Source organism: Artemia sp. Qi Xiang Cuo, chromosome 18 (assembly GCF_049724085.1).
Source record: "Artemia sp. Qi Xiang Cuo chromosome 18, ASM4972408v1, whole genome shotgun sequence".
NCBI lineage: Eukaryota > Metazoa > Arthropoda > Branchiopoda > Anostraca > Artemiidae > Artemia > Artemia sp. Qi Xiang Cuo.
The window spans coordinates 41,895,944-41,911,178 of NC_142811.1; the positions used below are offsets into that span (position 1 = coordinate 41,895,944).

The window sequence follows — 15,235 nt, forward strand, 5'->3', positions numbered from 1 at the left end:
TATAAGACCTAATCCTCTTGCCACTTTTACTGCTATTGCATCACAGTGTTGTTTCCAACTCAAATTGCAATCAAGATAAAAACCTAAATATTTAACACTAAAAGCTTGAAGAATACACCATTCAGACAAATTTTATCATTTAAAATAATGGGAGTACCAATCCTACAAAAATTCAAGAAATTCGTCTTTAAAACATTAACAGATAGAGGGCTAAATCTTGATTTTACTGTAAACACAGTGTCATCAGCAAATGACGTGGTTAATCTCCTAGGAATGTAAAATCGAATGGTATACATATATTAGGTAAAGTAGGGGCCCAAGCACCAAACCTTGTAGAACTCCGTGATAGACTCCATAATTTCTTGATTTGCAGCCATCAGTAGCACTCTAAGTGTTCTCCCTCCAAGATACGACTCGAACCAATCCAGAGATACATCTAGAACACCTAAACAACGCAGCCTGCTCAATAAGATCTTAAAAACAACAGTATCAAAAGCTTTGCTAAAATCTGTGAAAATTGAAAGCACCAACTCACCACGTTCAAGCACAGAGTTAACAAAATCTGTGAGATGGTGGACTGCACTAAATATTTATTATATATAATGTACTCTAAATATTTATCATACTCTCTGTAAGTTATAGGTTAGAATGTTGATTAAAGGGCTTTGGGGCTAGGTAGCTCCTCATATATACACAATAATTTATGTTTATTTTAAATTTTATGTTGACTTTTTACCCTCATTTGAAACATTTTATTTAATGCATATAAATACTATATGGTAGTTAGTTTTCGAGGTCATATCTCTGTATATATAGGATTCTTTGTTTTAGACATTTGTTTACTTGTCTGATCAAAAGTGTCTTGAAGGATGGCCATCACCCAATATAATGGAAATTGTCATACAAATTGTGCAAAATTTTCAATTCTGTTTTTTAGTTTCAGAGTAGCAATCTTAAAAAAATGCCCATGTTAAAAGATGACTGTGATTAAAGTTGAGAAATTCAACTTTAGCCGGTATCGAAAAGCCATAATGCCTGTGATAAAAGATTGCAAAGATGGTTGAATTTTCGCACCTCGTTGTAAAAATCACATTGTCGTTGCTAATTTTGTATTTGACGCGGACCAATCATAAAAGTTTTTAAAATTCTAATAATTATTTCCTTTGTAGACGGCATACTTAGCTATTCTATGCCACAAGGAGACCAAAGGGGATCGAATTGGAATTTCTATGATTCTTCATATGATGGATTCTGGGATGGATCCTTCCTTAAACAAGGTCTGGGGCAACTAACGGATGGCAGGCTTGGCCCTGAGAACTTCAAGTCTACATTTTACGAGCGTGATAAAGGTAAGCTACTTTAATGATAATATTCAAAATAAAAAATACAGTGTCTCTGCAAAGAAAAAAAGATTGAATAATTGCCGGGTTTAACCTAGCCCAATCTAGCCTACGTTAAAAACTACATTTTCCGATTTCAAATATTTAAGGTTCATTAATTTTAAATTTACTCATCAAAAGCTGTTTTTACATTTAAAGTTATTATGCGCCGCTATCCATTTTGTCATACACAAGATCTTGACCAAAAACTTATATATCAGAGTGACGCTCTTGCATTGCCTTAGTAAAAGACCATGTGCCTTCAATATTTTGTTTGCTTCTTTTCTTCTTTTTTGGCAGGAGCACTTTGATTGAAAGGCAAGGTCAGTTTAATAAGAGGTTCGTTTTATTGGAGATAGGAAGTTTTAGTGCCCTTTTTAAAGGGCAAAATCAGCAAGCTCTTTGTTCCTTTTTTCTATCTTGACCCCGTGCCCTCAATTGATATCGAGTCCAAATTGTGATATAGCCATTTTTTCAGAATAGTCAAAAAATATAATAGAGTACTTCTGGAGATGATGTGACTCCCTAAATCCTGGAACAGGGGTCGTGAATTAAGTGAATTGCCTATATTTTACAAATCAAACAGTTCGTGGTAATGAACTGTAATTCAGGGCTAATCAGGGGCGACCCGGCTCAATAGTAACCGAAACGCTAAAAAACGGAAATTAGATACCAATAGATACATCGATAGAATCAAATTTTTATGCCAATGTCAAATATATATGTCATATCAAGTTTAGTCTTACCCATCCAAAGTAACGTGCCTGAGAAAATTAACCTCATTTTCGGAAAAAGGGGGAAACACCCCATAAAAACCATAGAACCTTAAAGAAAATCCCACCATCAGATTCAGCATATCAGAAAATCCTACTGTAGAAGTTTCAAACTCCTATCTGCAAAAATATGGAATTTTGTATATTTTTTGCCAGAAGAAAGATCACAGATGCGTGTTTTTTTTTTTGAATTATATAAGGATTTTTTTTTTTTATTTAATTTTTTTCAGGAGTGATCATCGGCCCAGTGGTCCTACAATACCGCAAGAGGGCTAATTTGAACGGAAATTAAAAATTTTAGTGCCCTTTTTAATTGACAAAAAAATGTAGGGCAACTACATTTTACACGCTCATTTTTTCCCCAAAGTCACCTAATCAGAATTTTGAGATAGCCATTTTGTTCAACATGGTCTAAAATATAATAACTATTTCTTTGAGGATGACTTAATCCCCCACAGTCCCTGGGGGAAGGGCTGCAAGTTAAGAACTTAGCCCAATGTTTACATATAGTATTGGTTATTGGGAAGTATACCGACGTTTTCAAAGGAGATTTTTTCTGGTAGTGAAGGGGGGTGGGGGTTGGGTCGGGGGTTACGTGGGAGGATCTTTCCATGAAGGAAGTCTTCATGGGGGAAGGGACACTGCTATGAAGGGGGCTCCGTATTTCCCAACATCATTTTAAAAAAAATCAGAAATAAAATTTTAAAAAAACAAGTTTTTCAACTGAAAGTTAGGAGCAACACCAAAACTTAAAACGAACAGAAATCATTATGTATATGATTGGGTTCGCCCCCTAGTCAATACCTAACTCTTTACGCTAAAGTTTTTTAGTCGTTTCATAAGAGCTATTTATTCTAATTAACGGCCTTTGTGATTTAGGGGTCATTCTTAAAGAATTGGAAAAAAATTCGAACTTTAGCGTAAAGAGCGAGATATTGACGAGGGAACAAACCCCCTCATATACTTAATAAAAATATACGAATATAGAAGTTCGCTACTTAAGCTAATTCGTAAGTTACGTATATTTATTTCTTATAAAAACGTTCTTAAATAAAATTAAACAACTTTCGAGAAAGCCATTTAACCAAAAAAGGTAAAATTAATATGGAAATTTCGTTTTAATTAATCATGTAGGGTGAGCCAAAATCAAAACCTTCATTAATTCAAAACGTTCAAAAGTTAAATAAAAAAAAACAATTTTTTTTTCAGTTAAAAAAACTTGTTTTTTTTTATTTAATTATGAATTAAAGTGGGTAAAGCAAATATTTCATCTTGGGTGTCAAATTTGCTTGAAACTTCCAGTGATTGCTCTCTGGGCTAGAGAATAACGATATTGTCTGTGGAGGATATTACGGGGCCCAAAAATGGGCCAAGAAGCTTGTTATCTGTGATCAGTTTGAAACTTTCAGCTGCAAGTCGTTGGATCAAGAAAAATCGAAGGTTAAAAAAAAATAATAATAAATAAAAGGGTCGAAATACATTTTTTTTCAATCGGGTTGAAACTTATATATTTAAGTCATCAGGCTATGGTGGCTGCAACGCACGAGAAAAAACTATAATAAGAAAATTGTCTACCCCAAGATTAGGTCTGTAAAATTACCGAAATTTTTTAGCTGGATCATTAGGCCCCAAAATATGAAGTCCGATGGTGGTCCGAAAAAGTTTTCTCCGATTGGCTTTAAACTTTCAAGAATTGTTGCCAAGGAAAAGAGGACCAAACATTTTGTTAGGGGGGGGGGCACGGGTGTTAGGGGTCTGGAAGCTGGTAAAAAAAACTTGTTGCCCCTTTGAAACTGACAGCTGTAATTCCCCGAAACAAGGGAAACCTAGTGTAAAAAAAATTTATTTTAGGGCTAGGTCTTCCAAAATGAGTCCTTTTTTTACTGGCTCCAAATTAAGGTCCTTAAGTCCTTGAAGTGTAAAAGAAAGAAAGAAACAAAACATTGGTTCCCTCGAAAAAGGCCCCAAAGAGAGCCTACATACTTTCTTTTTCTAAAAATAGATTTGGAAAGTATCGGATATTTTTTTACGATTGATTTTAAAGTTACACGTAGACGGGGCCAAGAGAATCTGAATCGAAAAATTTAGAAAAAAATTATGCCTTATCAATTTGTGACATCAAAAATAGGCACAATATTTTTCTCTGTCTCTCCTATAGTCTACCGTCCAACATAGTAGGCCTATATCGCGTGCATTGTCAAATGCAAATTGTTCCTGGAAAATACTCTAGATTACCTTTGCTTAAATGAAAGCTATAAAATTCTCCGTCGGAACAAAAACAATACAAGTTGAATTTACCGACGATGTAAAAACGAAACTTATTTATGGGTCCCAGTCTTAAGTCTTAACTACTCCAAGAAAAACCAACAGAGCAAATACTTGGAATATAATTCATTTAAAAACAGAAAACTTAATTTAAAAATAAAAAAAAATCGGAGAGGATTTGCACTGCATCGGTAACTACTGCCTGGAAAAGGACCTAAAATTTGTTTTGTCTCTGATAGGGCAAGAACTTACAGGGAACGTAGAAAGGGCCAAGTAGACCTTTATTAAAAGAAGGGATTTTTGAAGTTTGGTTGCATCCATGTGTAACACCTGAAACCAATCCATGTGTAACACCTGAAACTAGACAAACAAATTTTATTTTCTCCGATTGGCATAAGCTTGCTTACCCTTTGAAACTTGAAGCTTGTTAGAATATATTTTGTTCTCAGTAAAGTATAGATAGTCCAATGACCTTTAGAGGGTTGCAGGGTGGTAAACTCTATTCTGTTCAGCTTAAGTTTAGCTTGATTATTCATTATATTTTTTGCTTCTTTTAGGACTGACATATTCATCCCAATCAGAATCTAATATTATTATATCTGACGTGACTATTTATTTTAAGTTCTGTTCGTTTCGTGATATCATTTATTCAGTCATAGAAATTTATGTTCGCTTGAGGTTTGAATTATTATATGAATTAATTTCTGCTTGTCTTAGGTGTGGATAAAGCTTTTTATTTTCTTTGAAAAACTTTTTTTAAGACGTTTTTTGTAAATTACTCTGATAAAGTGACGGGATTTGTTATCTTACTGCGAAATATAGAAAAAACATGTGCCATTCATCGTTAAGGCGACAAGACAAGAAGAAGGCAAACAGCTCGGTCTCGTTATCTCAAGAAGGAAAAATCCGAGTGTAATATTCAGTGACATACATTCACAAAAATGTTTAGGGGGCGAGAAGATTTTTTTTCAAAATCTAGGGGGGGGGGGGGGTGAACAATAATTTTTCTATTAAAATCCCAAAAGAAAAGGTATTTTTTGAAATCTTAGGGGGGAGACAAAAACCTAAATGTAACACCCCCTGGTGTTACATTGGTGATATTTGCTAGCTACCTAGTGGGTATCACCTTTCTTTTATATATTTGAATAACAGAAAGCAAACCAATATTTCCCGGGGTAGATTTTTTATGTAGATATTTTCCGTGGGGGGGGGGAATTTTCCATGGAGGGAGAGCCAGATTTCCCGGCATTATTTAAAAAACGATTAGAAATAATAAAAAATGAAAAACAATTTTTTTTTGGCTAAAAGTAAAGGGCAACATCAATACTTAAAACGAACAGAAACTATTATGTATATGAAGGGTTTGCCCCCTCCTCAATACCTCGCTCTTTACGCTAAAGTTTGACTTTTTTAAATACTAAAAGACATTAGCGTGAAGAGCGAGGCATTTAGAAAGGGGCAACCCCCCTCCCCCTGATATACGTAATAATTTCTGCTTGTTTTAAGTTTTGATATAGCTTCTTTCTTTCAGTTGAAAAAACTTGTTGTTTTTTTTTATTATTTAATTCTCTCTAAGAGTTTTATCGAACAATTAAGGGGTCATTATGAGTTGTAGATAAAACTATAATGGTGAAAAAAAAAAATTCAAAAACACTTCAGTGAATTGAAACGAATTATTTTTGAACACTCATAATTTTAGTTGTTGAAAGTTGAAACTCTATTGAAAATCAAATTTAACTTCCATTGTATTTGCCTATTAATACAAAATCCAACGTCAATCCTTCTTGTACTAAATGGCAGTGAAGATAGTTCACTCTCAACTTGATAGCAATGATTTTTAAAAAGCTCAAATAGTATTTCCCAGATCTTTAGCTCTTGTATGGTAGTTATTGCATAGCGAATGCTTTCATGCATTCATAACATCTTGCTAATAAATATTTTCTCTCGCATTGCTCCAAAGACATTCAAGTGACTAATATTAAACCCCACTCTTACGCTTCCTTGAGTGTCTGCAATATTTTACACCTTCTTTCCATTACTCTTATAATTTTGTATGGACCATAAATAATTCTATCCAGCCTGTGACATCAATCATTTCCACCTCACGGAAATTCTCTTTTTGAAAATGAAGGCTCTTCTCAGATCAATTCACCAATTTATTTTATCCGTTAAATAATCTCGTAGAAACGCTAATACGCAATTCTCTAAGAGTTCAGTCAGTATTATTTGACATCAATCTTCCCTTGATCGTATAATTATTTTTTACGGAGAACTAATACTCCCGTCCATTTATTTTATATAGATCATTTAAACCACGTAGAAAGTCCCACTCTAAAAGCGAATTCTCCTCTAAACTTCATCCGCATTTAACAAATCGCAGGGAAAGCCAATACAAACAAAACTCGTTATTTAAGAGTTCCTTTAATTTTTTTCTGCGGAAGAATTGTCTTAAATCGTTCACTATCGGACAAGGGGATCTTGGATAATGTAAAGTAATGGCTTCTAAGGAACCTTCTAAACACTGGATCTGTTTTTCTTTTAGAAATGCGGGGCTTGAGCTAAGAATTTGTATAGACCCTATTCCCGATAGATGAATTAAGTTTTAGATTTGCATGATCTTGAGAATTCTGAGGATAAGGGAAAAGGTATTCTATTCTAAGGTTTGATATTATATATATTGATCTGCTCAAAAGAAAAGTGGGAATATTTTAATAATTTTAAAGACAGCAAAAATGTAGTTTTTAAGCTCATCAATTGAACATATGTTTGCTGAAGAATTTAGTAACATTTGTGTTTTGCCGTCTTCGGCCTAGAGATACTAAATCAATGGCGTCAGTTGGAGGGGGATAGGAGCCTGTGCCTCCTATATTTTTGCCCTTTACCTCGCCCAAGATTTTGAAACGCACCTGTTTTGGTGGTATCTTCGCCATTTTTTTTGGGGGGGGGGGGGATGTGCCCTGTGCCAGTCCCAGTCTGTCTCCTCTGCCTCCTATAAAGTGAATGTACCACTCCGAGGTTGACTAATGAATAATGATCCATTACTGCGAGTTCACACTGGCGTTTCCCATTGGTTTACTTAAAACCTATAAGAATTTGAGCTTGTTTCTGATTAGTGGATTATTTTTAGCTGACTAATCATAAACCGTCTTACATTCTTACGTTTGGTAGCTATGAAACCACTATGGCAATCCAAAATAAGGCAACATGAAACCACTACTGTGTTAAGATATTTCGCTTTCTGTTTAATTTTTTAAATGTGTATCTTTTTGTTTTGGGCAGGATAGTATACTGAGATATAACACGGTTCATATTGTCTTATCTCACGTAAATCTTGCCTGGTTGGTTTAAGTAACCAACCACACACTTAATTTAATATGCTTGGGGGAGGAAATTTCACTAAAGAGGGATGCAAGTCTGAGGGAAACCCTATGGTACTGTCCTATTAGCTAGGCAACACGCCAGACAGCCACTCGAGAAAAGCAAAGATCAAATAGGCATGACCCGGTAACTCCTATGAGACGCTGAATAAAGAAGGGGTTTCTCGCTCCGGGAAATCTAAACTTTAGTTTTTTTGGGTTTAGGGGGGAAAAGGTACCTAAGTTAGAATAGGTTACGTATTTAATATATGCTATGCTTTACCCCCCCCCCCTATTGTGCAAATATATAGCCGAAATTTGTTTCTAAACTATCATATTTTAATATTATTTGTTTTATTTCATTAGCATTAACCAAACTTCACTTCTCGAGTGTTGCCTAGCTAATAGAACAGTACCAGTCCCACTTTTTGGTGGGGCTTTTTGTTCAAACATACGTCTTTATAAATTTTTGAACCTTGACTTGGGACCACTGACTCCAGAGTCCCTCCTCTCCCCAAGGACCTCTCTCTGAAGAACTTTTTAAACATCGGACTACCTAGAATTTTCTATGCAAGGTATTGTAATCGAGAGTAACCTAGTAAAATTTACTTGAAAAACTTCTCTGCTAAAACAAGTCACAAGTTGTCATGCTATAAGACATAAACACCATAATGAAAGAAAGAAGGGAAAAACCAATGTTGGTTTATTACTACCGAAAATTATCTGATATTTAAACGAGGGAGGCTTTTTTCTGTGCGTGCTTCAAAACTCGAGGAAATAATTGTGCAACCAATAATGTGGCTCCTCCACTATTCTTGTAAGTAAGAAAAGAAAATATAACTCATCTGAAAAAACCTCTAAAAAGTGACTCTAAGACTAAACTAAAAGAGAAACAAAAACCAAGAGATAATAATTGAATTCTGAGTGTAATAATTCATTCAGCGTGCTTAATTGATAAGTGTGAATCTTAAACTTACAAAACATTTAACAGAACAACTCTTAAAGTGTCGCAGCTGAAAGGCCTAACTAGGATTCCAAATCTGCGGAAGCCCAAGGCAATTTTTGGGCCCAGAATAGCTCGACCAAATAAATATCGTTTCTACTGTTTTAGCTTGGCCTCTACTAGTTACAGCAATGTGGCTGATGACTGAGCAGAGTTCGAGTCTGGTAGATGGTCTGAAGTACTCTAGAGGGTTACCCCAATTTTTACAGATATCGAAAATGAGGCTATTTACGATTCTTTTCTTGTAAAGAAGCATTTTATTCAGGAATTCTACATCTTGTATGTCGACTGATTACCCTTTGTGACTATACACTTTCAAAAGTCTTGTGCACTAGATGGTACTCACCATACGTACGGGATTGTACTCGAATTGCAGAAAGAGGCGCGGCATGGCGGAAGTGTGTTATGCGTTGTAGAATAAGCAGTGCTCTGAGATGCACACTAATTAAAAGAAAGCTGGTAGCCCCTCGGACTACCCACGCAACTGGTTATTATCTCATTTCATTTATAATATTTGCTATCATTTGCAGCAAATCAACGTTGGTGGCACGGCATTAGTAGTGTCACAATCCGTGCTATGAAAAAAAAGGTGCAACCTTAAAGACAAAAGAATCTGAAATGTCTAAGATTCTTTTTATGTCAAAAAAATATGTAAAATTCCATTTTGTATTCAAATGAATCTTTTGATTATTTGTTCATAGCCATTACTGAGTTTATATTCTTAAATATTCAACCATATTACATGCATCCATAAATGTACAAAAAGTAATGAATGCGTGCGCATTTTTACACCTTGTCCTTTTCTTCCAACTCGTTATTATTTACTTTATTAGGTCATAATCCAGTCTGCAAATAAAAAGCAAAGAATCTATTTAGAACAGACATATAATTTGATAGATATTGCTTATTGAAATCAGAAAGAATGGATTTGTAGAAAACTTATGTAGTATTATCTAAATATGCATATATTTTGTTTTAATAGTAAAAGGATGATTTATTAGTTAAACAGATACTAGACTAAAAAAGTATTCTTCGTTTTCATATTTTTTCTTGATGCATATTTAATAAGCAGGTATTTCGTCAGAAACTGTGAGGTTTTAATAATATTTATTTATGATTACATTTAGAAATTACCGTAGAAATTTAAGTGTGTCTTCATGCATAAGCCTAAGCATATACTCAGAAATTTGATATTGTGGTAATTTTGTGAGGAGTCTGAAAACTAAGAAAAAATGTTAGACATTAAAATTAATTTATGTAAATAGGCCTACAGCATGTTATAGGAGAAATTATTGAGGTTCAAATTTATGGGCTGGGATGCGGAAGCAAAGTCCCCCCCCCCTAAAATTTTGCTTGTGTTTTGATAAATAAATAGGCCATCATTTGTTCTTAAATTTGAATGTTCTCTCGTGAAAGATTACTGAAGAAATTCGGAATTTGTTGTCCAAGCTTATTTCAATTTATTTATACGAACCAGTAAGATATTAATTTTTTTCTTTTTAAAATTTAAACTAGTATGATTCTTATTTCACATCTTTTTTTGCATGCTTAGTTATATTATATAATGTGTTTGCTTATTTTTCTGCTTTTAAAATAATTAAAAGAAATTAAAAGAACATGCAAAAATGTATCATAGTGGACATTACATTGAAACAAATGAATCATAGTAAAGGGTTTTTGTTTTAAGCCTATAGAAACAGATCCTTTTTAGCGTAATTATTTTGTTATTTAGGTTATTATAAAAAAAAATCGTAGAACAAAGAATTCGAAGCCAAAATTGGATGGCCAAGCCAAATTCTGGTAAAACTGCAACTTCATTTAAACATTATTTAAAGTAGCTTTATTTGAGATTTAAAATACCAATGAGTAGTGCAATAGATAAACAAAGAACTTAACATGTTATATTCGCATAAAATTTTAAACCTGGTCTATTCGAGGGAAATAAATTGTTTAAAATTTGAGAAGTTTCTTTTTTCTCACTCCATGCCAAATTGTAAATTGTTTGAAAGTTAAATAATTGGAAAATATTTGATGAAAATATCTGAAGATAAAATAAGATTTGATTTATAAGTAAAACACACCCATAAAAACTCTTGACACTGTTCTCTTGAAACGACTTCATGGCCTGTAGAAGAGGCAACATATTTTATGTTCACTAACATTTCAAAATGTAATTTCTCTAGTTGCGCATCTTTGTCTACTCACCTCTTTCCCCTCATCATTCAACTGTTTCTGTCCTCCAGCTTGCAGTCCTACCTCATACCTCTTTGCCTTTGACGCACACAAAATGACTTAGTGTGCCTTGCCCCTTAGTCGGAATGTGAATAGGGAGCAGTCAGAATTGACATGATCGGTCATCCTCGGTTGACCGAACTGCTGTCACCATTTTTTTTTCATTTTCTTTTGCTTTAGTAGAAACTTTTGAAGTAAATGCTAAGTGAATTTCCATGTTATTCATCTTGCATGCCTAGAGAGAAAGAGAGACTGTTCTCCCTTCTGTGAAAGTGCTAAGTCTACGTAATCCTGAACTAGGGAAAATAGCCTTTAAAGGTATTTACTTTAGGCCCATTTACAATAGGAATTTAGTTACACTTAAATTCACCAACTTTCGATTTCTGATACTACCTGACAATGTTAATTAGCTTTTGGTGTTTATCTCAAGAACGGATCCAGGATTTTTTTTCGGGGGGGGGGACTAATTTTCGACTCGGTTTTCGACTAATTTTAATAATTTTTACTAAGATTTTACTAATTTTCGACTAATTTTTGACTCGGTCAAAATTTCGGGGGGGATTCAAACCGGGTAACCCCCCCCCCTGGATACGGCCTTGGTTTATCTAAATGCTGGAAAAAAAGTCAATGCCATAGAAGAACAGAGTTTACTTGTAAAAGATGGTGTGACTATAAAGCTTTTCGTTCTTTCTATTTAGTGATAGTGATAGTGATATATTTAATTAACAAAAAGTTTAAATACAAAAATCAATATGATTCGCCCAAAACCAAACGGTTGACGTGGGGTGAAACATGTAAAAAATAATAATACATACATGTAACATCATTCAAATTCACTATAATAAGAAGTCACTATAATACTGCCTTAACATTGCTAAAGAAAGAGCTAATAAGGATTGGAATTCGATATATAGTAAAAACGAGCAATTACAACAATGGGTAAGAAAAAGGTGGCGTTTTGCTTCCTTTTCCGACAACTGCTTAAGGAATAATGTAAAGGATTTTGAAAATACATCACGAAAATAAACCAATGGAGTTAAAGCACACTTTCTAACGGTAACGTAAGTGACAGCGCTCTCCTTTTTTTTTCTTGCCCTTAATTTTTCAATGCACTTTAAAAGAGTTTTTGAAATCATTAATCTTTGGTTTTAGCTAGATCTAATTCTAAATTTTCGTTAAACCATTATTGGAAACAACATTATATTTAACTGGTTCCAGGGATTACTATTTATGGATCTAGGTGATAGCAATTTTTTTGAGAAGTTTTGCAGCTTTAATAGCCTCATCTGTCCTGCTAAGAAATAACACCAAGAAATACTTTTTTTTATATTTTTTTGTAGAAATACTTTTTTTATATGTTTTTGTGAAATATCATCTCTGACTTGGAGACCGCAAAGAACGTAATAGAATTAAAAATAATACTTTTGTATTTTAGAAATAATTAAGTAGCAAATGACATATGTTTTGACATATATTCGTATATACTTATAGTTAAATTTAAGGTGCAGGGGAAAATAAGCTAATTTTGAATGTTTTGAGAGTGGGGGGGGGGAGAGTAGTAGGATTAATGTTTAGAATACTTTGGTAGTTAAATTAGGAGTAAATGGCGATGAAGAAGCAATGCTGGGTACCAAGAAGTGGATTGGGATAGGAACTTTGTTGGCCTTAGTTGGTCTAACAAAACTTTGTTGGCCTTAGTTGGTCTAGTGCAACGTTGATTTGTTAGTAATAGTAGCACTAGTGCAAATATTACTCAAGTTTTTAATTTATCGAAATCCATCGCTTATGCTTAGCATTTCAATCATTAATGGAAACATTTCTATGGCTATCTCTCTGAGCATTAATATTCCGCCTTAAGGCATTTTTTCTCGAAGTAAAAAACTGCTCTATTGAGGCGTGTAAGATGCGTCTAAACAGATAAATAAGAAAATTTAATAAAAACACTAATAATTATAATTGAGAGAGCAATACCAATAATTTTAACGTTTCTAATGCTAATATTTATTCTAATAATGCTCTAATGTTGTTTTTCATTTAGTATTTTGATGTCAGTTAGGGTTGTGTTGGAATTCCAGCCCCCTGGCAGAAATTTAACCCACACTGCACGTTAGATTGTTTGTTTTGTGGGATAGTTTTATCTTTACATTTCTCTAAATGAAACAATTATACCGTTTCAGTCTCATCAACGAAAACTTCATTCTTACAACCTCAATTTTATTGTCAAAGACTGTGATTAAGGGGAGAGGTGCATGGGCGTACAGAAGGGGGAAGAGGTTGGCAGCTGCCCCTCGCCTATAAATTCAAATATACACTAGACATGGCTGAAAAAGAAGATGGTTGAAAAAGCAGTAGATAAAAGGTAGATGGTTAAAAAAACAGTTGATAAAAGGCAAATGGTTGAAAAAGCTGGAAATAAATAGCTGGAATAACGTAATAAAAGTCAAACAAGAAGCAGTTATCCCTAATGTCTTGTAAATTAATAGCTCTAATCCAATAATGTTGATTAACCCTGAAGCTTATTGATGATTGATGATTTTTGGTGATTACCTATTAATAAAGATTTCATAGGTATGATAGAGCTTTCTGGCAATGTAAGCTTTTGTGAACTGTCAATATAACTTCAACCCCCACCCTTAATCACAGAATCAGCTACTCCCCCCCTTTGGAAAAGAAGCTACGTACGCCCATGGAGAGGTAAACAGTTTTCAAATATGTTCATCCAATCTTCAAAAAAGAGTCTGTGGAATTTTGGTGGGAAGTCCCACAAACTCTTGAACAGGGTCAGCAAGTACAACGGTTCTATCATACATTATGTTCATTATTTATTTTTAAAAGATGCGGTAGAAATGGCCATCCAGGAAGCAAAATATTTTTTCCCCTTCAAAAATTTTGACATATCATGCCTGTGTCGAGCCCAGATGTTTGCTGGGGAAACGAGGGGCTCCCAAGGCCCAAAAATTTTTTTAAATGCTTTTGAAAAATAGGTGAATCAACTTAGGGGGGGGGGGGGGCATTTGTCTGCCAGCCTCTGCCAATGCCTAGTATCTACACAAAAACCCGGTCATAATCCAGACCCTAATATCAATCCCTTAATATCGATACGGTAGATCCAATGGCAAACTTAGAATTTATTTATTTGTTGTTCTTTCCGAAGTACAACAATTTTTTTTATATGTGCTAAAAAAAAAAAAAAAAAGATTTAACCCTCCACTACCAAACTCTAGCACAAACGCGAACATTGCAAAACCTCGTATATACGTCCAGGAAAAAATAAAAAGCGGAAACAAAAATTAACTCCAGAAAGCTATTTGACAAAGTTATGTATCCATCTATTTCTATTTTTCAAAAATGAAAAAACAAATTGCAGATACTAGGTTTTATCATAGGAATGCCAAAATAATGTTTTCTTTGCCCTTGTCATCCTGCCTTAGAAGAAATCTGTTACCTCTTCTTCCTTAGGGAAAAATTGAAATGATATCCCTAAAGTGAATAGGTAACTTCTACTATCTTTTCCAAATATTGTTTTTTTATAATGATCTTAGTATTATTAAATATGCCTATTACAGAGGAGAATTCGCCTTTATTTGGTCTCCTGCCCTGTAAATAACAACGAAAAGGACATTAATTAAGTGTAAGCAGTATAAAAGGACGTAAAATACAATAGATAATATCTTGAGGACTGCAATATACTTAGTATGGGCGCTATTGACTTAGGAGGATAACGCCCAGTAATATTAAATTTCTCTCTACCAGAGTTTACAGACAAAGGATTGTTGAAAAGCTTTGTAAATAATTGTTCATTTAAGGAACTTGTCTCGAGGCAAAATTTAGCTACAGCAATTCAGAATGCCTTATGTGACTTTTTTTTTATTTCTTCAACTCACCTAACTGAACTCATCATAGTTTTCCGGTATCGCATTTAGTTTGCAAGATTTTTCTGGCTTTTTGTGTTTTTTTTTTCAAAATGCATTTTCTTCTCTTCTAGCTTCCAGATATACTTGGAAAGAGATATTTTAATACTAAAATTTTCTTGTCACGTGCCAAAGACCCCAAAAATTCTGTAGACAAAATAGAATAAATTATAGAAAAATAAAACATCACTAAAAAGAAAGAAAGAAACTGACAATGGACAAAGTGAGGATTCCTTAAACACTGAATAAATTGAGTATGGTGGAAATAGCCAGGCAGCTGACTGTTTATAACCTTGTACACCCTGGGGTACGTGCT

The 15,235-nt window shown here is 34.0% G+C and overlaps 1 protein-coding gene across 2 annotated transcripts in view; it reads left to right on the top strand.

Moving 5' to 3' along the window:
* Positions 1 to 15,235, top strand: part of LOC148941510 (discoidin domain-containing receptor 2-like) — a 215,233-nt gene that overhangs the window by 66,149 nt on the left and 133,849 nt on the right. For both annotated transcript variants that reach the window (XM_089104526.1, XM_089104528.1), the window contains exon 6: positions 1,170 to 1,349. In XM_089104526.1, coding sequence (XP_088960652.1) covers positions 1,170 to 1,349 — 180 coding nt within the window. The remainder of the gene's footprint in view (positions 1 to 1,169; positions 1,350 to 15,235) is intronic.